This window comes from Trachinotus anak, unplaced genomic scaffold, assembly GCF_046630095.1.
Source record: "Trachinotus anak isolate AG129_WGS33_773 ecotype Australia unplaced genomic scaffold, CSIRO_AGI_Tana_v1 ptg000026l, whole genome shotgun sequence".
NCBI lineage: Eukaryota > Metazoa > Chordata > Actinopteri > Carangiformes > Carangidae > Trachinotus > Trachinotus anak.
In genome coordinates, this window is record NW_027273877.1 from 13527042 (window position 1) to 13552554 (window position 25513).

Below are 25513 nucleotides of genomic sequence, written 5' to 3' on the forward strand. Positions count from 1 at the left end.
AGTGCCCTGCCTGCTCAGGAGAGACATGTTTGTGGTTACTTTAATAGAGGAGTCAATAAAAATGCTGCTGTTTTGTAGCTACCAGTGACCATTACAGCTGGGATTCCCTGGAAATACATCGCCCGCGTCCCCCCTGAAACGGATTGCACTGAGTTTGAGAAAACACCCTCACTCTCCTGGAAAAAGGAAAAAAAGCTCCACCTGTGTGTAAAATCAGCGACTCTCCAACATAAATGTTTCCTCTGCATTAACACAACAGCCAGAGGTGTGAGGTTTGCCTGTGTGCTACAACATCTGGCCTCACCACAAAATAAAACCGCTGGAAATATGCCATAAAGCTTATGAACTATTGTAACCAATGTTGTGGCAGCACATATTACAGTGTACTGTCATCCTTCCTCAGTGATCAATTATAGGTTTCTACGGATTCCTAATGGGAATTCAAATAAAGATTAGTTTAAAACGTTCATTTACCAAAATGAAAATGTGAACATGGATGCTCACTCCCGATCTTGGCAAACAGTGTCCATCCATCCTTCAGGAGCAGAGCGGTGTGCCGCTGTGGACGGGCTCAGCAGGAAAAAAAAAACACCTTGATGCCACCCTGTTCGCTTCATTTCGGATATTTTCACTGCTTTATCTTCCCGTCAGAACAGCACTTTCCTTGGTGAATAAATGCAGTATACTGTGTTTTTCTGAAGTGCCAGATTCCCATGGTGCACACTGTATTACACCGCAGCTGCAGCTCAGCTGAGTGAATCACAAAGAGCTAGACTTCACTTTGACATGAAGACAACATGGAGACTTATGCATCAGGTTTGAAGCAGTGAGGCAAACCAAATCCTGCCTCACCTTTCAGACTGCAGGATGATTTCTGAGCCCCTGGGTCTTTTTGACTGTGATGGTCTCTGGAACAACAATATCCCAGAGTATTGATGTCCAGGACCAGCCACAGAGGATCCAACCCCCCCCCCCCCATCACTTCATAGCCAGCACACCCCAGTGAAGAGGGACAGTACGATCCTATAGCAACAGTCTTGGCAGTCGAGGTTGTGTTCACCTCCCAAAACCTCAGGAGACAAGGTGAACTGAGCGACGGTGTGTAAAGCATGACCAGGACGAAGGCAACGCTCACACAGGACGTTTTCACTGAGGCTCATAAAGTGATCGTTAAAAAAAACCTCATAAGAAGACTGGTTTGACTTCTTTAGCTGAGCCATAAGCAAAGATGTAAAAAACACAGTAACACTCTCAGTCCTACTGGTATTACATGACACAAAATACATAAGAATATGTGATGGGTTCGAAAACTGAAGAGAGGAAGCTCTCTCTCTCACTGTGGATGAGTGGCTTTAGTTTTACTGAACTGAATAATGGAAGTGGCCCAGATGAAGACCTGCCTGTGGGTCTGCTGCAGCCCTGGTCCTGTGTGAGGCAGCTGACAGTTTATGGCACAGAGGAAACATTCTTGTCAGTCTCTGCTCTGCTTTCTTTCCTCAGCACTGGGAGCTTCTGTGCGCTGGTCCTCAGGGCTCAGTGGAGCGGCTCTCACGCCGGGAGCCTCTCAGCATCCTGACCCCAAACTGTGCACGCCTCGATCTCATAGCTCCTCCCTTGGCTATATAATTCCCACTTTAGCCGGACTCCCATCAGATTTCCTCCCTCTGTCTCACGGCCCCTCTGCCCGGAGAAGATGCTGTCCCTGTGGATTATTTTCCTCCTCGGCTCCGGCGTGTGCGCCAGGAAGCAGCGCCCTGATGCTGCTGCTGCTGCTGCTGCTGCTGATGATGATGATGATGATGCGTCCTGGACGGAGAGCGTGTCCAGGGCGCGGTGCGCGTCGCGGTGCCTCGGCTTGCACCGCGTCGCGGCGCTGTCCACATCGCTGCAGGTAAGGACGCCGGTGGCACCGGAGCATGAGGCGGCTCGGTCTCAGGGCTCCAGGGACTTTTGATGTGGAGGTGGTGGAACTCTCTCCACAGCCATGACAGCTTTATAGTAGTCAGCAGGTTTAAGGGCCAAATAATAAGTTTATGAGAGCGGTGGGGACGCTTTAAAGGGCCAGACCGGTACATTTACTTTTTAATTAATCACAAATCACTTCATTCTGGACACTCTGGGTGTTTTTACCTTTTTGGCCCTGACCTCAGTTTGGAAAGAGGAAGTCTGCGGTTGCATTGCACTGATCTCAGGTGGAGGTGGATTAGAAGTGGACAGGATGTGCACTGGTTTACCAAACTCATGGTCAGGTCTCTGCTGTCTGGTCTTCACACTGTCCTGAGACCAGTGGCTGCACTGAGGGAGGAAGACAGCACAGTGAGGTGTGTTTGGAAGCAGGTTGTAGTCGGCTGTAAAAAGACACCGGTATGGTCCTTTCATTTTTTTGCCATCATTACAGTTTTGGGATCTTTGTGAATTACCAAGGTCATCAGCTCCAAGTCCAATCATGGAAATATGGGCTCTGTTTGTCTGGTGAGTCACTGGTGACTCAAATTAGACTGAAATGAACCTGGATTTTAGCAGAGATTTAAATATCATAAGATACCAACAATGTGAGTCCAATAATATCTAAAAAAAAAAGGTTATTACAATATGTTTGATTGTAATATGTAATATTTAGGTCTATGCCCGCTGTGAAGGTGTAGACTCGTTTCATACAGAGGAGACACACTAACAGTTTTTCACTGATAAGGGTCAGAGCAGACCATAAGCCTTGTCACCATGATTATATAATTCATTCAGATCCCTCCTCTGTCAGTTACTATCTCCTCACACACGCAGGCAGCGCAGCCAGTGCCCTCTGCGCTCCAGGCTGCAGAGTGATGGAGGCAGCCTTCACTCACTTAGACCCATCCTAACTGCACAGGACGACGGTGCGGTCCCAGAGAGGGAGAAGTCAGGCTGAATCACCAGCGCCTCTCTGTTGTACTGCAGCTCCCTGCCTTTACCTCCACCAAACCACGAGGTGCGCTGCTCCCGGCTTCAGCCGCAGATACACAACATCTGATGCATTAGCTCTTCAGTCTTAGTCTGACAGCAGGCAGCGTTCAGGGGAAGTGAGGACATGAGTCAGTGGTAGTGCTGTGCAGCTCTGATGTCAAATCGTTGGCTGCTGAAGTGTGAAACACACTCACGCTGACCTCATGGTCCCATCCCGTCATAGACAATCAGTCCACAGAGGCAGTATGCCTCCGCTGCTGCTTTATTTCATTACTCAGAAAAAAAGCTGTGACTATCTCTGAGCCACGAATGATTCTGGGGCCCCAGAGCTGGACCGGGGCCCTGGAGCAGGCAAAGGTTTATGGGTATTTATTGTGAGACAGAGCTGTGGAGAAACCCCACATTTCTACAGGCGCCAAAGTCACCATGATGTGCCGGTTAAGGCGTCACTCAGACAACACTGTAAATTACTGTGAGTTAACAGACGAGGCCGTTCCCATCATCACTCCCATTTCCCCAAAACTCATTTGTTTCAAGTTCCTTTGGTTTGTGGTATTTTGCTTTAACCAAATTCGATTGAGAATGTGCACAATGTAAATGTAAAACTAGATGCAACAGACACAACAGATGAAACTGCCCTTTTGATTTCTCTTCCTCTCATGTGTATCATCGTCACCGAATGAATTTGCAGAGCTCTGTCAGGCTCCAGAGGATGTGGGCAGTTTTCCCTGGTTGTCACCGGCCTCCCCCCAGGATCTGCCATCACAGATGAGAGCGGACGCCTTCACAGTGATGTTCACCTGTCCATGTTCACCTGGTGTGTTTGGTGATCAATACAACCACCAATCAAATCATTTATCAGGAGTCTCAGCTCGCGCCGACCCAGTGTTATCACTGCAGCCTGGTCAGCTCCGACACTTCAGCTCCACTGAGGCGCAGTGTAATGATCTGCTGAAGTGCAGCTCAGTCAGACCGGAGGAAGTTCTGAGAGAGGGAGAGACCTTCATTTCACTGATCCCCCCCACCACCACACATCCCCCACCCCCAGAGGAGACAATTTAACTCAGCTCTTCATCAATCACGCTCTATTTATTTATTGACAGAGCAAATGTCAGTGTTTGAAAGGCCACGTGCTCTCGTCTCGTCTCAGCCAGCAGCCCACAGCAGCCCTGTAACCCTCCACGTGTCAGTCTTTAGTCATCATCGCCTTCCAACATTTTTCTGTCAATAAGAAACATGATGAAAAGACATTCGGAAGTACAAGCGAGAAATTTTACAAAATGAAAGGAGCTCTTTTTTTTTTCTCGAAACCGAACCAACAATGACCAACGACCTAAAGAACTGAAGCCTAATGTAGCGTCTGACTTTGGCGCGGGACAGAGACGGTCCTCCTGTAAGAAAACGACACAGGTTCATTTGTGCAGCAGCTTATTATGACCCAGAGTCAGGTATTGTTGCTAGGCGACATCTAGTGGCTGTAGTAATGATGACAGGAGCAAAGAAGACCAGTGTTTGAATCCTGTGTGAGAGTAGCAGGTTATGTTGTTTCTTTTATCCATGTTGTTATCACTGTAACCATGACAACAAAGTCCCATCTCCAGGAAGTACTTATTTTAGCCCAAATCACCATCTTTTCCTACACCTAAACAGGCCACGACTGTTTATAATGCACACCCCGGATGGTTATTATCGTAACCATGGGGCGCTATTTTAGGAGACACTCCTATGGGCCATATCAGAGGGTTGTTGGTTTGCTCAGGTTGAGTTGTGTCACAGACTCCATCACTGCAGTGGCCTTTACACAGACGTCGTTCAAAGAAGTCGTTTTAGAAGCATTGTCACTGAACATCATCATCATCGCTGCGCAGAATCCTCCAATATCAAAATCATTTTTCTTTCTCTCTCTCAGCTCTCAGCTCTCAGCAATGATAAAACACATCAGTGAGCCACTACAGTGTGTGTGTGTGTGTGTGTGTGTGTGTGTTCATCACGATGAAAAAACTCACAAGAGAACTAAACGTGGATTAATCCGCCGCTGAAAATAGTCCCCAAAAAATGCACTGTTTCCTGCTGTTTGATGAACATTTGTTTAAACATGAAACAATACATTTATGAGACTTTAATAAAAGAACCAACAGGCGTACAAAGAGCCACAGACAGTCAGGAAGGGTTAAGAGACTCACACATTGTTGGTTTTTATTGTGCCATTGGATTTGTTGACAACAGACAATACAGAATAATGGCAGCCTCATTCTGTAATATGGGCAAACAGGTATGTGTGTGGAGTTAAAATGAGTGAGATGCTGCTGTAAATACTCCTTGAGGTATTTAAGACAAAGGGAGGTGACAGATGGCGTGGGTTACAGTGGGTTAGGAATACACCGGTGTGTGTTTACTTAACACTTTAATAAATCCAAGAGATCAAAACGCAGGAGTGCTGATTAATCTATTGTTGCACTGTCTCATGGGACGGGACCAGTGATCCCGGATCTGCACTCATTAGTTTTCAGCAAACGGCCTCAGGCTCACAGCAGGGAGCCATGAAGAACAGCCAGTCCCACAAACTGGAGGGGAAAACACTCTTTTGTCTTTATGTAGAAAAAAAAAAGATGTGCTGTTGTCTATAGAGAGAGTGTGAACTCTGCAGCTCTGTGATGTTCTCTTGACAAACTGTAATTATACCTGTGAGCCGTGACAGCAGGAACCTATAATTAGGGAATTAACATGTGTTCCTCTGCACTTAATTCAATTAGACCAATGTATTCATTTGTGTCTCCCTCTTTTTTTTCTCCTCTTTAGAATAATGGATCCTTGGGTTGGTGTCAGAATCATAAACAGTGTGCAAAGGTAGGTGGTGTCCAAACCTTTATGAACATCTCTCCCACACAGGTCAGTCTGCAGTGAATCTGTTATCTCTTCACTGCTGGAAGGATTCAGACAAAAAAAGAGAAATGACAGTATCAGTCGTTATTGTCACAAAAATGCCCCAAACGACAGTGAAGGCAGTGACAGTGGCCTCTAGTGGTCACAGCAAGTATGACTGAGCCAGAGTCAGGGGGAGGAGGTCAGACTTTAAAGCTCCACCCAGTCTAAAGGTAGATGTCCATGTGTTTGTGATTATAAAGCAGGTCTAGGTTCTATATTAATACTGTGAAAGTATCAAAGCCTCAGTCCACAGAGAAATGCACACAGCCTGTATTCAGACACTGAGCCTTAAAACCAGCCGTCAGGACTTCTGGAACTTTGTGATGTCACAACAAAGCAGTCACCGCCCTCAGCCACGCCCCCAAGCTCCTCCTACCTGAAATCTGCTATTCGGTTTCCATGAAATCTGCTACATTTTTATCAGGTCACTCAATCTGATAAAAGAATCAACCAATCAGAAGGGAGGCTCTGATCCTCTCTTCTGATTGGCTGGGAGGCTTGAGTCGCTTTGCTCAGGTTCAGTCGTCTCGGACTCGTCATGTCTTGCTCTGACATTTCTGACTGCCAGGAAAAGTCACGTTAGAAAGGATGCTGCGTTACTATGACAACCAGCAACCGTGAGCTGCCATCATCAGTCTTAGCTGTTGCAACATCGTTTTTTTTTGTGTGTGGTGATTTTGATGTTTGAACTTAGAATGTAAAAATGAGTGAAGTAGGCTGTTAAACGTACCTGCAGCGTATGGACACTTTCACACGGCGGCAGCTCATCTGTATGTTTCTAAATGTTTCACATCAGTCTACAGACAGACAGCTGTGTGGGAGTGAAGGTGTGTTCAGGTGTAATAAATCACTCCATGTGTGTGTGTGTGTGTGTGTGTGTGATTGTATACCTGCCTGCATGCATGTTCACAGGCACACGTGTGCCCGCATTTGTGCCTTTTGCTGCAATAAATCACCCCACATGCAAACCAGTGACAGTGTGTGTGTGTGTGTGTGTGTGTGTGTGTGTGTGTGTGTGTGTCTGTGTGTGTGCACGTGTAAACCTGTGTGTGCTGATGCTTGCTGGTGTACTGCAGTGGTTATTACCCATGTCACAGCTCAGCCATTCATCACCAAACGTGGCCCTTAGCTCTGGGACGTCCTATACATCACCACAGTTTCCCTGCTAATACAGCAGCGCTCATGAAGGAGGCAGACAATAATAGATGGGCTACATGCTTGGCAAACCCCCCCCCACCCCCCCTAGGATATTATGTTCATACTGTAAAACTTCCCCAGGTAAATTTCATGAAATGATGCTCAGATAATTTTATTTCTGAGCTGGCGTGAAACTACTGAGCCCAGCTTTTAGATATTAAAAGTCCCCACAAGGATGATTGTCCTCTGTGCGGCAGTGCAGATATTAACAGGCCCCAGCAGCCTCTCCCGCTGGTAACAAAGCGATCTTAGTGATGGGTAATTGTGATGACATGTTAGCACATCAGACGTCTCTCCAGCTGCATTATTAAGAGCCTGCAAAGTGAGATATCCGCGGCCTTTAATGAAAGATCACAGGGAGGAAATGTTTTCATGGCAACGTGAATTAGTGCGTGATACCATCATCCTCTGCATGAACCACAGCAGCGATTTCATCAGCACGTGCTCTGTTGACTCCTCCGTCCAGGATCATGCACATGGTGAATACAGAAATTAAGAGCAGTTTTCTGAGACGCTTCCTGCTGTGTGACCCACATACGTGTGACAAGAACACTTAAAAAGGGATAAAGGCTTTTACCTGGATCGATCTTATCTGCTTCTTTATGTTTTTTTTAACTATTAGTCCCTGATTTTATTGTATAACAGATAAACATTCGTTAACTCACACTAATATTTGCAAAAAGACCTTTACATTGACAAACTCACGTATCCAATATATGTACATATATTGAATGAAATATAAGCACATATAAAATAAAAGCATATATGTAAAATTATATATGAAACCTTTTACAAATTAGAACAATGTAACGAGACACAATGTGAGTACACCAAAATAAAACAGGAAATGACACATGAGTATAGACATATATGGTCACAACATATTATATCTATATTAAAAAATGAAGCATTGATATTTTTAATATATGTACATTTACAAATTCCCCATGGGTATTTAATATATGTTATACACTTTTTCATATATCCAGAGGATGTATATATGTGATAATAATATAGGTGACATATATGTCATATATTACATTTAAAGTAAAAATACCATGTATATGGTACAATATGAAGGTGTTTATAATTTACCCCTTTTTAAACTACACTGTTTCATCCTTTTATTAATTCCACAGACTTTAACAGAATATTCTATTTTAAAGGTCATGGCTGCGGTCATGGCAAAGATCACTGAACATGATCTTTGGGAGGGATGTGACATGAAAACATCTGTGTCTTCCTGGAGAAAGAGCCAGATGTGTGTGATAAATGATCTATATGTGAGGATTCAGCCCCGAGCTCTGACCCTGTTGACACGGGAGGTGGATCATCGGAGAAAATCTTATTTCAGCTCATCTCCAGTGTTTACAGGCGTGATTGAATTAGTCATGCGGAAAATGCACCTTACACTAAATTTTATAGTTGTCCTGGGCCGCTCAGGTAATTCCACCACCCTTAGTGTTTTATGAGCAGTGTCTGTTTGCTTGTGAGTATTATTGTATTGAGACCTGGCCATTGTCGGAATACCAGCTTTTAGAGTAGAATTTAGACAGAAGTTTTTAACCTCGAGGATCAAACATCGTCCAGCTGATAAAATGACAAAGCATCTGTTTGAATTTTTTTTTCTGGAGCCTTATTTCAGACCTGAGACTCACTAATGTCTCAGTCCTGGTATTGATACGTCCCTGCCCTGCTCTCCAGCTCAGAGAGGCCGGAGGGGAGCCTGTTGAAGCTTGTTGCTGTGAGACAGCCCATCACTTTGGCTCCTGACCATTTGGCCACTCGGGGTCCTCGTGGACCCCGGTGGTAATGAGTGCTTGTTAATCCTTCTGTCACTATCTCCTCCAGGCAGACGGCCATTTGCAAGTTGCCAGTGTTGATTAGCAACACACTCCCACTCAGTCCAGTTCGATTCCGCCCTTGAAAAAAAGAGCTGAAGATAGCAGCACTGTAGCATCAGAGCCACGGAGAGACGCTGACACCAGTGTCTTAGCTCGCGACCTACACAATTGGCACCCAGCGTGGCGTAACGACCTTCTTTCAGTAGCACTTGGCAGTCATTAGTGGACTTCAATGCTCCCTCCAGCCTTGTTGTGAAGTTTGACTGAGAGCCAGACGTGTCTTCCTGTCCGTCCTCCTCGCCTCAAATTCACATTTTTAAACCCAGAAAAGTACTTGTGAAATAATTTGCTTGCGGTTGGTTCTCTGGGAAAAGCCAGGGTCCTGTCTGTGGATGTTTAAAGGTCTGGAACACTTTCAAAGACGATGCAAGTTGTTGAAACAGGAAGCCGGAGACAAACACGGGGTTGTTTCCTCTCCGAGGGGTTTGTCTGGGCAGCGAATCAAACAGTGTCGAGCACCAAAAGAACAGCATTTTGCACGGTCAGCAGAGAAGTTGTGCGCTCCATTATCTCTGGTTGGTCATGGAGGAGTGGTGCACAACTGCTGCCAAACACACACACACACATACACACACACACACACACATAGAGCTTCACACCGCAGCCAAATAAACACAAGTCATGTTCTGTGACCTAAAAGATCAGCTCGGATCCCAAACCAGGTCCAGTTTGGCCCTAAATTCTTCAGTCGAGACACAAAGACAAAACGTCGTCTTGCTACAAATGGGGACATAGGTGCTTTTTCAAATCTTCCTCAACCACATCACAGAGTTCACCCCAGTCAGCTCCATTTGCAGTATAGCGGAGGGGGATGCTTGATTTAAGGCTGAAATGGGGCGGAAAACTAACTGACGCCGGGGTACAATGGGAATGGCACGAGAGTGGGGACGTCAGTTTGGATTAGTGGACAAGTCGTCCTGTGGAGACTGGGCAGGGGAGATGGGAGATGGCAGGGCTGGCACAGGGCTATCAGACACGCTCCGAGACATTCTGCACTGTGCAGCAGGACGAGCTGTGCGTCACGTGCACTGTGTCCACCTCCCCCTCTCCTCTCTCACCGTGGAGTCCAGATGAAGACGCAGGAAGCAGCGTTTTGGGCTAAACACTGAAACCCAGGACAATGATGATGATGATGCTGATTATTCTGTATCTGGACTCCAACCAAGGAAGTGTTAAAATGGAAACAGAGAAATAACACAAATGAAAAGTTGGATTCAGACGAAATAAACACACACTCACTTGTATTTTGCCTGGTATCACTAGCAGTTACACGATAATGCATAAAAAAGGAAACAGTGGCATCTGTGGTACAACTTGCATTTTATTTTTGTAACTCTGAGCATCAGGAAAATGAATAAATGCTGAGATCACACAGTGTGATGTGTCAACCCACAGGAGCAGTCAGACAGTCGGATAAGTGGCAAACCGACCGACTGTTTCTTCAGATGATCTAAAGGACTTTGACTGTCTAGTTTGTGGTCAAACTAAAAGCCAGAGCACCTGAAATACGGCTGATAACCACTCAGGTTGTGTTTCTTTCTATTTGTAGCAGGATCTCAGTCATTTCTCTGGAGGCCAGAGCCATGAGAATAAGGTCAAAGCAATGAACCACAGTTTTCTGTGAATGAGCACAGAATCTGATTTTACGTGTCTTATCCCATGAGCTGCAGTGCATCTACACATCACTGCGAACCATTTCAACAGCCTTCCATTCCCTCTCAGTTTTCCTTCCCATTGTGTTTGCAGCTGAACCTAAAAATCGGTTGAGTTAAATGCAGAAGGGAGGCAAAGAAAATGATTTCAAAATAAAACAGGAAGCCATAAACACAAAGTCTAAACACAGTCATTTTAGGGGCAGATCATGACAATCTCAGTGTGTTGTTAAAGGAAATACTGCTCTCTATCAGCTCTGTTCATTGTGATGTATTAATGTGAAATAATGGTGCAGGGTGAGTTAACGGAGTCTTCTCATATATTTCTCTCACTGTTAACTTAAATGAGGGGTCTGACATGTGACTGCTGATGCTGGCCTGATGTTAACTTGGACACATGATAGAGTGGGGGGGTGGAGGTCGAAGCTGCCTCTGGACATGTGAAACGTGACCTTTCAGGACCTGAATTAAAAGAGTCAGACCGTCCTCATCACGTTTCGTGCTGATGTGTTGATATCATTGATTTTCTTTCACATTAACTCGACTCGACTCAGGCTGTGGATGGACAACCCAGGTTACTGATGTGTGCACACCGAGGGGGGGCCTCATGCCGAGAGCAGACTCTCTGCAGAGCTGAGGAAACACAAGTTTGTTCAGTCTAACTTTCAGACAACTCGCCACGTCCTTGTGATGCTGCCGTACGTTTCTCTCCTCCCCACTGTTTCTCACTACAGCATGAAATTACAATCAGCGTACACTCGCTCCCCTGGGCTGCCTCTGCTCGCCGCATATAGAGGGCGACGCTGTTAATCAGTGACTGTGTTCAGAAGAAGCCTGAGAGCGCAGGGTGACATTTGTTAGCTCGCGTGTGCTTTCATATACTGTAACGCCAGATACCTCAGGTTACACATCCAGGCTCATATTGACAAGATCAGACAGCAAAATGCTACATTCAGCTTCCAATGAAGTAAGATTAGAGCTCCACACAGTTTAAAGGTGGATGTTCATGTGTTTTTTGATGATAAAGCAGGCCTAGGTTCTATATTCATACATATATATGGACCTTTGGATACTGTAAAGTGTTATTACAACCTGGAATAGTTCAGGAGTCACACAGGGTGGATGCTTATACACCAAGGTCACGTCCTCTGCAACATTTCTCGGAATTATGAGGCTTTGCCTGGTTGAACATGTGTGTTATGTTTGAGTGGTGTCGCTGTGTCTGTTGGTGGCTCCACACCTGCTCATTAAAAACCACGTACACATTTGTGGGGTCTGCTGGTGACACAACTTGTTCCTTTCAAATCTTGATATTTCACAAAAGCGAGCTCTGGTCTGACAGCAGGATGACAGATCGTAATCTGACAGGCGAAGCCTATCTTTGGTTAAAGTCTGCTCACTGCTTCAGGCTTTAATAATAAAGCTCACAGTCTGAGTGATTCATATTAGCATGCCGGAGGAGCTATTGTTACCTGTGAGAGAGATGTGAAAGTGGATGAAATTCTCTGACTCACTTAAGCGTTCTGTGGTAAGAGGAGCTGTCTGCCTGTGAAGTGTTTTAGTCTTAATCAATCCAGAGAGATTCGCCTCCAAATCTTGTTCCTATTTGACTGTGACTCTCACTCACACTTGTTGCCTTCACTTCCACAGTGCCTGGAGCCCTGCAAAGACTCCTGGGAGATGAAGAGGAAAAGCAACTGCAGAGAGCTGTGTGAGGTACGACGGGGATCAGGAGTTTTCATGTATATATGGATCGACTGATTTCATGTGTTAAAGGAGCTATAAGTTTTGCTAATGCTCCATAGCTACTGTCTAGAAGAAATGTTGTGAGTTCAGCATCAAACTTTATTTCTTTACTCACCAACATCTGTCTCCAGAGGTGGAAATAAACACCAAAGTTAACTCTTGTCTCTGTCACGTCTTTTCTTCTATTGAAGTTAGCATGCTAACCTGCTAGCCCCGGCCCATCTCGTCACTCTCTGATAGTGACTGACTGTAGCCTCCAGTCTGCCCTGAAGGCGTAGCTGCTCAGAGGACGTATTATAGCCTCTTGTCTTGTAAACACAACGATGACTGAAGTTCATATCAAGTCACAATCACCACCACCTGCAGAGAAGACTTACAAATAGCCCCTTTAAGCATGAACTTGTTTTCACAAAGTAGGGCTGCAGGTGATGGGGGTCCAATGCAAACACCTCAACATCCATAAATCCAGGGTTCGACTGACAAATCCTGATCGGCTGCCACATCAGTGGACCCTCAATTGCCTGTCAATTGGGGTGCACATGAGAGTGTGCTGTGTGCATGTTCTGGGCCTGGGCTCACTGGCCAATCACAACCAAGTTTCACCCCTCACTAACCAACCCGACCATTTATTTAGTTTCCTTATCTTAATATCTATTTGATGATCTTGTCACCTTGTGATCATAAGAAATAAAATAAGTTACGCAGCCTACAATGCTAATGTGTCTCTCTCCAACCCGTCCAGCGGGTGTTTCCCAAGAAGCACTGGGAGTGTGTGACCAGCTGTGAGTTCCTCCAGTCGGTGCAGGCGGTGAAGCAGGGCAGCTGTCCCCCTCCAGAGCGAGCCAGCGGCTTCGCGGCTGCCTGCGTAGAGAGCTGCGACCATGACCGGGAGTGCTCGGCTCAGAAGAAGTGCTGCTCCAATGGCTGCGGCCACACCTGCCAGTCTCCCAAAGACCTCTACAAGGGTAGGTAGAGCCGCAGGAAGCATGCTCATCCAGCTTGTCACTGATCTAGTGAGGAGACGTTAGTAGTCGGAAAAGCAGATCAAAATGAAGCGATGTCAAAGGAGGCGTTCAGCAGTGCTGTGAGTCTCAGCCTAACATGGCCACAGAGTGAATCACAAGCAAACTCTCGCTCTGTTGTAATACTTTCATTTTTATTTATGAGGGACTGTAAAGGAGGAGGATCTGACTACTTCCTGGAGGCAACACGATCTGTATCGACCTTACAAAAACACCAGCAGATAATCACTATGCAAAATGAGCATCAAAATTACACTGCACCAACCAATCAGTCATCAATCGAATTTTAAAAATGTGTCTTGAATTTGAAATGTTTTCTATTCTTATTGTCAGAAAACTGCAGATTTTGCTCATGATTATGCACAGCTGTGATGATCACGTGTGGTTTGTCGATGGCGAACAGGTGCTCCGCTGAAGCCGAGGAAGGAGCTGGGCTTTGAGGAGCTCTCCTCCGGTCAGCTGCAGCTGCGCTGGTCCTCCCGCTTCAACATCTCAGCCGAGCCCGTGGTCTACGTGCTGCAGAGGAGGTGGAACTTTGGCATCCAGCCCAGCGAGGACGCCGCCACCCCCTGGCAGGTGGTTGCACAGGTGAGTTCACAGCAATACGTGGCAATAACATCAGACGTGAAAAAATCAGGTCTGGATTTATGGCGACCAGGTTTTACTTTGAGTTCCTGAGTGTCTGTGGGTTCACGTCATGTTTCTTTAATCCACTGGAACCGTCACAGACCACAGAGCAGGGAGCGAGACTGTCCGACATCCGGCCCGGACGCTGGTACCAGTTCAGAGTGGCAGCTGTCAACACACACGGGACCAGAGGTTTCACCACGCCCAGCAGGCACATCCAGTCCAGCAGAGGTCAGATGGTCGCCCTCTGTGTGTGTGTGTGTGTGTGTGTGGACAGACTCTGTGCTTGTTTGTGTGATTGTTTAGGGCCAACAACTGAAGATGCTCGCTCACTTTGCAGTGATGCTCAGCAGATCTGGGGGGTCTGGGGGTGGGACAGGCGAGGAGCCGTTCAGGGATGTGACCTGGTTTAATGCTGTTTCTATCCATCCAGGATTTTAAATGAGCTGAAATGAGTTTTTCAGCCTGTAAGGTTCAGTGAAATAAGTTTGTAAACCTGTTCAATAAATCTGCTGGAAAAATTTGAAGTCTGTTCACGTGAAGTATAGATCGTAAAAACTGCGTGTAAAACAGTGCTGAAAGTTCCCACGCCGTGTGTGACCCTGAAGTTACAAGTATGGAATTGGACCCTGTATTTAGATCTGAATCTGATTGGACGATGACAGAGTCCAACAGGAGGTCAGTCAGATGGTTCTGTTTGGTCTGGTCTGGTTTGAAACCAGAGCTGAACTTTGATTTCTGCTTTTACAGTTTTGTAACTGACGACCAGTCAGGAAGAAGCTTTAGTTGCAACAGACTCACACACAACAAAACACACATGTGCAGTAGTGTAGTTTTGTTGGTTCATTGTTGTACCTCCCCCCCAGACCCCTCCAGTCCTCCAGCTCCCACTGAGCTGAGAGTGGCCAACATGAGCTTCGGCCCCGGCAGGGCGGTGTCGGCCAGACTCCAGTGGAGCGTGCCTGACGACCTGGATGTCCCCGTCCACCACTACAAGGTCAGCTGGAGCTGGACGGCAGTGGGACAGTCTTCCGCTTCATCCCTGACGAAGAGGAGGAAGACAGTGAGGGAGGTGAGGACTGACGGATGTTACAGCGCTGTGTTAACTGTGGCAGGTAGACGAGGTTACACACGACAGCCAATCAGAAGAGAGGCCCAGATCCTCTCCTCTGATTGGCTGACTGACCTGTTGTTACCAGAGCTCCAGAGAGAAGCCTGAGAGAGGAGATGTAAAACTACACTGAGATGGTTTTTGGTTCTTAAAACCACAGATATATCTTCTGATGGAGATCAACACTTCAGATAAACCACAGAAGAAGAATCAAATGTGGACCTTTAATGTGCTTGGACTCTATTTTTACAAGTGTGTTTAAGGTCCGACACACTGAAATGATGCTGGATGCAGCTGAGGTGAACTCATCAAAACATCTGGATGTGGATCAGGTGGCTGCTGTTTCCAGGCTTCATGGAAAAGAAGAAGAAAAATAAAATGCAAGAAGCAAAACTTTGTGTGTGTGTGTGTGTGTGTGTGTGTGCAGAGCCAGGTGGAGCTGGACAGCATGCGGTCCAACAGGAGCTACAGCGTGGAGGTCCAGGCTGTGTCCTACTGGGGACAGACTCAGCTGAAAGGCCCCCGAGCCGTCCTGCACTTCACCACGCAGCGCGGTGCGTCCTCCTGTCTGCTGCACGCCTTATCAGTCTCTTTAAACCTCCTGGGTTTGAAAATGCTTTTGCATGATCTTTAGATTTTCTTCCACTTTCATGATGATATTTTTTAAAAAGCACCTTTGGGGTTTGAATATCTGAAAAACTTTCACCCACTGCAACGTTAAATGTTTGATCCTCAGAGCTGAAAAATCTTTTAACTTCAATTAAATGTCACAGCATTCATTTCAAAACGACAGGCTGACATTATGAAGAAGAAAAAAAAAAGAATAAATGTTCTCAACAATTGCAGAAATCAATGTTTGATGAATGAGTCAGAATAAAAATGGTGGAAGTGATTTGTCAGCGCCCACTTCTCTGCTGGAGAGCTCGAGACGAAAAGTGAGCATGTTGTAGGTTTCGGTCCAGAGAAAGCTCTGCCATGACTCCTCGTGATCCACTGAAGATGATTAAGCCATGGTAACGTGACTGGACCGCCTTGAAACATGCTGCAGATGTGCTTTCATTTCTGAGCACGTTCCTGCTCCCCAGAGTAGGAACCACTGTCTTTGTGGGTTAATGAAAGGACCTGTTTGTGAGCCAAAAGTGATACAAATAAAGCTAATTAGGATTATTATGATGACTGTAAGTCTGTCTTCCACACTCCCACTAATGTAGCTAAGCAGGATTATGTCCCACGGTTATTGCAGCAAATAATCATCTTCATTAAAACAAAATTTTTTTTTACAAAGATAAACCTGATTATAATGGAGAGCAACGCTGAGGTCAGTGACCTCTCAAGGTTACCAGAGGTCAGACACTCATTTCCTCCATGTCTGAAATCAAACCTTGGGGTTTCAGATGATGTGCTGAGCTTTTGAGCGTCAGTCATTAAATGCACAGTAGGTTTGCTCCACTCATGATATTTTGTCTGTTCTGAAGGCGTCGGTTCTGCTCCGAGCAAAGCTGCAGGCGACACGCTGGATGTGGGGACGCCGTTCTACCAGGACGGACAGCTGCGGGTCCACGTCTACTGGCAGAGCAGCACTGGTGCGTCCCGTGTGTTCAGTCTGAGGAGGCACAGCGCCCACACACACACACACACACACACACACACACACACACACACACACAGTTCAATTACAAGTCAGGCATATGATTGTATCTCTCAAAAGTGGGCGTGGTTTAGTGAATACAGTGATACTATGCAGAGGTGAGGAGAAATTTTGAGCCTCCACACACCCCTCTCAACTGTGCTGAGGCCAGGAGCAGGTTTTCACAGGTTTACCAGCTGAAACACAGACACACAAATACACACACACACACACACACACACACACGCTGTGCCTGAGCTGATGTGTGAGTCTGTCGTCCTCTGACACACACTGAAGCGCACACTCACCTGTCAGACCCACAAACAACACACAGCTTTTCAAAGACTGACTGTCTGTAATAATCCTGCAGCACAAAGACGCCTCATTAGAGGACAACAGAGGGACACACACAGCATCACGTTTGAACTGAGCCGCTTCTGTTGATGTTCACTGAATCACAACACAACACACAGCCGAGAGCTTAGAGCTCCACACAGTCTAAAGCAGGGGTGTCAAACTCATTTTAGCACAGGGGCCACATGGAAGAAAATTTATTCCCAAGCGGGCTGGACCAGTAAAATCATGGCATAATAACTTAAAAATAAGGAGAACTTCAGATTGTTTTTTTTTTTGTTGTTTTACTTTGGTCCAAAATAGAACAAGCACATTCTGAAAATATACACATAACAAATAATCCTCTTGACAAAACACTTAGTTGAAAATTCTGAGGAAAAAATTTGGTGCAATTTTAAGAACACAATACACTATTAATTGATAGAAAAATAAAAGCTGTGCAATGCATGAACAATTTCAACAAACCAAACTTATGAACTGAAGTGACTGATATTATTACAGTAAATCACACACTGTTCACTTTCTTTAAATTTCCACAGAAGACAATCATTTTCCCAGAACTATATCAGGGTGCAGTGTCTCATGCAGCATTTTAAGTGGGGTCACCTATTGTTTATTTTGCTCCTGAAGCCTGGCATCTTTTAGCTTTCACAAGTGCATCAATATCAGGCGTCACATCCTGAGTGGCAGCCAATTTCAGGATGTTATTCAAGTGCTTGTGTGTGAGCCTTGAGCGCAGCGTTGTTTTATTGATGCTCATTACAGAGAAAACTTGCTCACAAAGATATGTGGTTCCAAACATGCACAACACTTTTGCAGCAAGGGCTGTCAGGTTGGGGTAACCTGGCAATAGATACCAATAAAATGTGTCCAAGCCAGCTGCGGCAAATTTGCCCTTCAAATCAGAGTCATACTGCAAGTCTATTATTTCAAGTTGGATGTTGACGGGCAGATCAGAGGCATTCACGTTGAATGGCGAGCAAAAAACTTTGAAGTCTTTCTCCAGTTCACTGAAAATCTGAAAGCGTTGCTCAAACTCCCGCAATAGTCCCGTAATTTTATCTTTGAACCGCTTCATGTCCACAGCATGTTGGGTCGCGCACACATCTTTCAGACAAGGAAAGTGAGCTGCATCACCACCTGCCAGCTGCGTCTCCAGCAATGACAGCTTCAACTTGAACACACATATGCTGTCATAATACTGCTGCACTTTTAGCAACTGTGTTTCTAGTCAGGCTGATATTTGCAAAAGCCTGGCGCTTTTCAGGGCACACAATCTCCGCAGCCTTCAGCATGCACGTTTTCACAAATTCACCCTCACTAAATGGTTTTGAAGCCGCTGCAATTTCATTAGCAATAAGGTAGCTAGCTTTCAGTGCAGCGTCACTGATTTCTCAGCTATGAGTAAACATAGACTGCTGTTTCTTCAGACCCGCCAACAATTCATTCACCTTCTCTCTTCTCTGTTGTCCTTGAAAGTTGTTGTATTTGTCGGAATGAAGAGTCTCATAGTGGCGACGAAGGTTATATTCTTTCAGCACTGAAACATGCTGTGAACACACCAAACACACAGCTTTCCCGTTCATTTCCGTGAATAAATAGGAGGATGTCCACTTTTCTTGGAACACTGTGCAGTCTGCGTCCACTTTTCTCTTTTTTGACAGAGACATTTTGGGGCAATGAGGGTGCCAAAGCACGTAATGTTCGAAGTAGCAGGGCAGGCAGAACGAGAAGGTAGCTCCGGGCTAGCTGTACTTGCTTGGCCTACTTGCTCAGCCCCGGTATAAACGGTTTGCTTGCTTAACAGAATTGCTATTGCGACATCCAGTGGACACATTTAGAACAGCAGTTTCTTTCATTGAAAAATTGCAGCTCATTTTTATACTTTGCAAAATCATCTCGCGGGCCGTACGTTTGACACCCCTGGTCTAAAGGTTTTTAAAGCTCCATCCAGTCTAAAGGTAGATGTCCATGTGTTTGTGATTATAAAGCAGGTCTAGGTTCTATATAAATACTGTGAAAGTATCAAAGCCTCAGTCCACAGAGAAATGCTCACAGCCTGTATTCAGAAACTGAGCCTTAAAACCAGCCTTCAGGACTTCTGCAACTTTGTGATGTCACAACAAAGCTGTCACTTATTTACCTCTTAAAAAAAACTTGCATTAATATAAATATTCAAATATCTTTTACTTTACTACTTATCTTTATTCGAGACACATTCACCTGAAATTACACAGAAAACTTTGGGATCTCGATTAGAGTTTTTTTTAAGTACATCCCTTCACTGTTGTGGACCTGCTGTGACAGGACAGTGTTGTAAGCTCTTGTCGTTTGTGTAGATCCTTCAGTGGAATCCTACAGAATCCAGTGGGGACCAGAGTACTGCGCACACAACCAGACCAGACCCCTGGAGAAGACCAGCACACAGGTAACCCAACCCAACCCAACAGAACCGAAGAAAGATGTATAAGTACATGATGAGACACATAACAGACTTTACCTACATTAATAAATTGTAATTGTTGATTGGCCCAGAGAGCATACACATCACTGATTAACAACCATGGTCACCATTAACTACTGGAGTAATCTGGGCTCTGGTGCTTTGAGAATCCCCCTCCAATCAGCGCCAATGGTTCTGTCTTTATCCAGGAGAGCTTCGTCAGCCTGCAGGGTTTGCTCTTCGCCTGCAAGTACAAGGTCCTCCTGCAGCCGGTCAGCAAGAGGAGCCGGCCTCTGGCAGAGAGCACCAGCTTCTTCACCCCCTCCTGCGCCACCATCCAGGCCAAGAGTCCCAAGTCCATCCCCTGCCCCGGAGAAACAGGTGGGACGGCAGGAAGCTTGTAATAATAGAATAATAGCAGAATAAATCCTGCACAGGAGCTGATTTCCTGAGACTGTCTCCACAGGTCGTCTGTCAGCAGGTTACTATGACCCATAGTTTTGTTGCTAGGCGACATCTAGTGGTCGTAGTAATGATGACAGGAGCAAAGGGAAAAGTGCGGTGACGTAGTTTATAGAGCGACAAAGTCCACGTCAGGAGGAGGTTGGGGTGGATGGATGAATATGACACAGGAGAGCGGTGTTCGATTCCCATGTGACAGGAGCAGTTTATGTTGTTTCTATTATCCATGACTGTTGTTGTTATTATTGTAACCATGACAACAAAGATCGTCTAATGTTAAGGAAGTTTTTATTTTAACCCAAATCACCATCTTTACCTGAACCTGACCAAACCATGACTGTTATTATAGTAACCGTGGCGACGAAGGTAGGCACGCCACTATCGGTACAGTCAGCGTGTTTATTATTGTAGCCATGACTACCAAGGTCCACTAAGCCTGCCACTGTGGGGGCTCTGGGTCGTGTCAGAGGGTTGCTGGTTGCTCAGGTCGGAGGACTGGTTGGATTTCCTCCCCAGATCTCACCCCCACAGCTTCTACTCATCACTTACAGGACGACTTATAAATCATAATGATATGACAACTCACTAACACCAGCAGCAGCTCACTGGCCTCTGTGGTTAAAAGCTTTCTGCAGCTGAATCACTGAAAGTTTTTTGGGGGCTGTTGAGGAAGTTTTGGGAAACATTTGTCTTGCTGAGAGCTGGATGAGAAGATTGATGCAGTCATGTGAAGCTAAATCAGCTCAGCCGAGACTGGAAATGGGGAACTAGCTAGCATGGCTCTTTCCAGAGGGTAGAAAGCTCTGGCCAGGGCCTTTTTCAGACCAGAGACTGATCTGACTCATCACCATGTAAATATGTGGTTCATCACTGATGTGTCCAGTCTGTGTGCTCTGCTCAGTTATCAACAACTAACATGCATATTTTCCAAACTCGTCTTTAAAGAGACTTTAAAGTCACCTAAAGAAAATGTATTAATACAATAAGATATTTAGAACATCAGTCCAGAAGTGTGTGAAAAAATATCGTTGTCCCAAAAGGAACTGAGGAATTAGAAACCTTTCATTTGTGACTACAGAGAACAACAAAGCTGAATGTTGCTGAAATGGAAAAGAATTTTGGAAGAAGAGCGAATTATTCCGAACGGTGTCAGAAAGCATCAGCGTGTTCCAGTTTGTCTTTGTCCTTGGCAGTCTGCTCGTGCCTCCAGCCTCCTGTGAGCTCCCTCATGTGGATCGTGAACATGTCGTAACAACTCGCTCATCATCCCAGCACCTGTCTTCATTTAGCCCCCCCGGCTGTGCTTCCTTTAGCAGTGTCCCCTCAGAAGGTCCTGGTGAAGGCAGCCAACCTGACGGCGTCCTTCGAGGTCCTGGGAGGCAACGTGACGGCTGTCTTCAGCTGGGATTTGTCCAAACTCCCGCTCCACCAGCAGCTGACCGGTTACCAGGTGACCTGGGCCGAGGTCATCCCCACTAACCGCCACAACACCAACAACAAGCTGCCTCACAGCCTCATCTCGCAGTCCCAGATCCTACCCCCGGTCAGTGCTGGTATAAACTGGAGCGGCTAAAGTTTCCCTGTGTGTCCAGGGAGAAAACTGTTTAGTCAACAATTCATTTTGAGGGTGTATTTCCCCATGATTTTCTAGGACATTTCAAGGAAAGAATTTCGTTTTGGAACAATTTTTTATTTTATTTTTTTTTACAAAAACACAAATTGCTTTATGGCCGACATCCAAACAGAGAGTCTTTCAGTCAGTTCACAGCAGATCAGCTGAGTGTGAAAATGTAAAATTTGAAATTAAAAGAAAAAAAAAACAACCTTTATTTTCACCTCTGTATTTTATAAAGATATATAAATGTTAATGTATATGCATTAATATACATTTATGAAATATTTATATATGTTACATAATATTTCAAATAATTAAATATAATAATAAATGTTGAATTATTGAATCAATTAAGAAAAATGAATAAATAAATAAATTACCCACAAAACCCAGATATTTTATTCAAATACTTTTATCAAGAATTTACTTTTGTGTTTGTTAGAGTTTGTCTGAGGGAGGGCGTGAGGGGGCGGCGTCTGATTTGCACCTCAGTGGAATCCTGCTTTTTTTTTTTTTTTTTGTTTGTTTTTAGCAGACACTGTTGTGCAACATCATTTAAATGGGAAAAAAGTAAAAGAAACTGTGAAATACATTACAAATATTTTACAAGCTATGAATATTTAAAATACTCAAAATTTGAAAAGAAGAGCCACAGCTGATGTCACAATGTGAAAAAACTGAAAATGTCAAATAAAATTTCAAAAAACAGCTTCAGCAAAAAAGAACAATTTCTGTCTTTGCCGCTTTGGTCTTTCAGCTTTTTTTTTTTTTATTCCAGGTTTTTCAATGTCACTTCCATTTTAGAAATGTAATTTCATTTTCCATTTCTTTCTCTTTTAACATTTATTAAGGAGCAGTAGGATAAAATACCATTTTCCCTCGGAGTGAAATGCTCCTCTGAGTTCTAATGCAGATTCAGATTCATATTTTCCCTGCAGACAAATCTCAGGGTTCACTGGGCTGACAAACACTTTGAAAACCTGCAGCTTCCTTACAATTTCACACAGCCTGAGCATTTTAAACTGTCTCCTGCATCCTCCTCTTCCTCACTGCGTTTGTCTTCCTACTCTCTCTCTCTCAGGATGGTAACGTGCTGGTGGTGTCAGGCCTGCACCCTGCCAGTCTGTACAGGCTGGAGATCCAGCCAATCACAGCAGAGGGCGAAGGTCCTGCAACCAGCCGCACCTTCCAGACTCCTGGGTACCAGAGCGCCCGCAAGCACAGTAAGAAATGAGAGAAAAGAAAGAAAGAAAGAAAAAAGAACAAAAACTTGAAAACTCTGCTTTCTTGTTCTGTACTTTTATTTAATTAAGTCTAGCAGATAGACTGATAACCAATCACATGTCTCCCCTCATTCAGGATCCAGGCTGAGGAAGCATCACCACAAGCAGCCAATCACAGAGAGGCACTGAGCCCAGACAGCCAATCAGCCTGCATGAACCAAGTCCCCCCAACCTCAGGACGATCGATAATCCCCAGAGCCGTGATCACTAACGACCGAGTGCAGCGTCACCAGCCTCGATTCTCCCACAACAACTGGCAACACGTCCCGACGTCAGTGAAACCACCACCGACACGACTGGCAACCCTTGCTGGCCTCGTGTGTGAAGACCCAACATCACCAACATGGTCTCAGTGACTGACACGAGCAACACAGTCAATGAGTTTTAATAAAACACAGGTCATCCATCCACTGCATCACCCTGAGGGAGAGAGAGAGAGAGAGAGAGAGAGAGAGAGAGAGCACTCGTTTCTGACATGTAGGTGATTATATGCATCATGGCAGCATGTAGATACAATAGCTATAGCATTGTGTTTAGCGTAGGGCTGGGCATACTCAGACCACAACGCACTGCTCCTGAAACCTCTCAGCTGTGTTACATGTTGTGAGCCAGCAGCAAGCGTGAGACCGAAGGTGGGGCAGATATCTCAGACAGACGTCATCAGGCTTTAATGGCCCCATACAGTCCAGCCCAAATATCTCAATATACAATACTGTCGTTGGGGAGGGGGGTATAATATAACTATAGTTGTATTTAATGTGTCAGTTATTTGTCACATGCTGTAATGTACAGTAGGCAATAGGAAAAAAATCCCATATGGTAGCAAATATGACAATATTTGATTTGGCTGTATTGGCTCAAGCCGACACACACACACACACAACAAGTGACAACTTTTCCCTTTTTCTGTGGCGCTGACACACACTCTGGAGAAGTAATGAGGTTTGATACCCAGCCCTGACACCCCCCCCCCCCCCCCGCTGCATGCCAGCACACACCTGTTTGTAGTGTTGTCGGTGTTCTCGGACGGTTCCTTCAGCCTGTTTTCAAACCTGAAACATTTATTCAGATGTAGTGTCTGTGTGGAGAAGACACGTCGCTCCCTGTGCTCTGTAAATGCTGTATATACTGTTTGTCTGTATTTATTAGTTGTGGTGTATTTGTGTCTGGATGAGTGTCGACTGTAAACACAACACATCTGTACCGTATGTGTGCTCAGCCTTTTGTAAACCTCTAGAGACCCTGTACAAAGATGTTTTTTAACTGAAGATAAATTCCATGTCAGTGTGTACAGCCCGCTTGGCACATGTGCCGTTTTTCATTTCGTATTATTTGATCTTTTTTTTTTTTTTAGCTTGCAGTAGTGACCTTTGTGCATGGAGAGGATTTATAATGATGGAAACTCTAATTCTTCCTGTGCAAACAAAGGGTTTGAAGCAACCCCTGGGGATACGGTGCACACACACACACACACACACACACACACACGGCTCAGCAGTGATTGCATCATGCCACATTCCTATGCACATTCACGTCTACACAAAACATTTCCTCTTCCACACACTCGCCCTCACGCTCTGTGTATGCTAATGAGGCTCAGGCGACGAGTATCTCCGTGCTGGAGGTTCAGCTGCACACAGGCGCTCTGCAGGTAGTGTATCTGGATGAGGAATAACTCAGCCTGGTGCATGAAAACATGTTTACCAAGGATTTATAACCATTTCAAGCCCCCCCCAACCAGCCTGAATGTGTTGACCATAGCGGAGCGAGGGACTGAGAGGAGGAGAAACAAGCTTATTACAGTGAAGTAGAGACGAGATGTAAAAGATAACTGACAGAGAATCGGTGTCACAAACTGGAGCCATGGAGCCTGAAAGATGAAGGAGAGTCGAATGACTTGACCTGTGTTTACAAGTCATGTTATTTCCTTTATTATAGAATTATTATTAATAAATTATGATTCAATCATCATGTTTTCCATAATAAAAAAAAGCCACTAACCCAGTGATACTTTTTGATCAACATTATTTTTATGTAACTGTTAACACTGAACCTTTAAACTCACTCAATAATGTTTTATTTCTGTCGTCACCCCGAACCTCTATCTTTGATGATGGATTCTGGGCGTGTTAACTATCTGTAAATACTGTACCTGAGACTGCAGAGGAGCAGTAGGGGTGTTCTCAGCCCTCAGGCGTCGGCAGCCTTCCACGTCCATCGGTACTCACAGTCTATGGTTATCATGGGCTGTCAGAGACACAGCTGGAAGTTAGTTCAAGCCTTTCATTGGATTACTGAAGCTCCCTGTGCAAGCAACAGTGAGGTTACAAACAACCCACAATGCACCAGGAGCCAGTGCTACACTGCATTCCCTGACCTGGACCAGGAGCTGTGAGAGTCTGAACCATACAACAGTTAAATGATGCTGGAGTCAGGTAAGAGAAGCAAACACAAAGAACCAGGACCTGACACAAACAGCGACTCAACAGAGGTTCTGGCAGCTGAGGGCTTTAAGTACACACACCAGTCAGCTAACAAGACACAGGTGACACAGAAAACTGGCGGGGAGAAAAAAAAAACAAGGCAGGAAGGAAAGTGACAGTGG

At 45.2% G+C, this 25513-nt stretch overlaps 1 protein-coding gene across 2 annotated transcripts; it reads left to right on the forward strand.

The window, feature by feature from the left end:
* The first annotated feature begins 1113 nt into the window (after window positions 1-1113).
* anos1a (anosmin 1a) lies at window positions 1114-24213 on the forward strand. 2 transcript variants are annotated; one of them, XM_071464910.1, is made up of 14 exons: window positions 1114-1891; window positions 5740-5787; window positions 12269-12334; window positions 13107-13329; window positions 13790-13974; window positions 14115-14244; window positions 14880-15085; window positions 15552-15678; window positions 16600-16707; window positions 19445-19533; window positions 19758-19929; window positions 21324-21553; window positions 22707-22848; window positions 22985-24213. In XM_071464910.1, the coding sequence occupies exons 1-14, from the start codon at window positions 1694-1696 to the stop codon at window positions 23035-23037; spliced, it is 1977 nt and encodes a 658-aa protein (XP_071321011.1). In that variant the 5' UTR covers window positions 1114-1693; the 3' UTR covers window positions 23038-24213. The 2 variants fall into 2 exon arrangements, with proteins under 2 accessions (XP_071321011.1, XP_071321012.1); XM_071464911.1 differs by having other exon boundaries at window positions 21327-21553.
* The last annotated feature ends 1300 nt before the right edge of the window (window positions 24214-25513 follow it).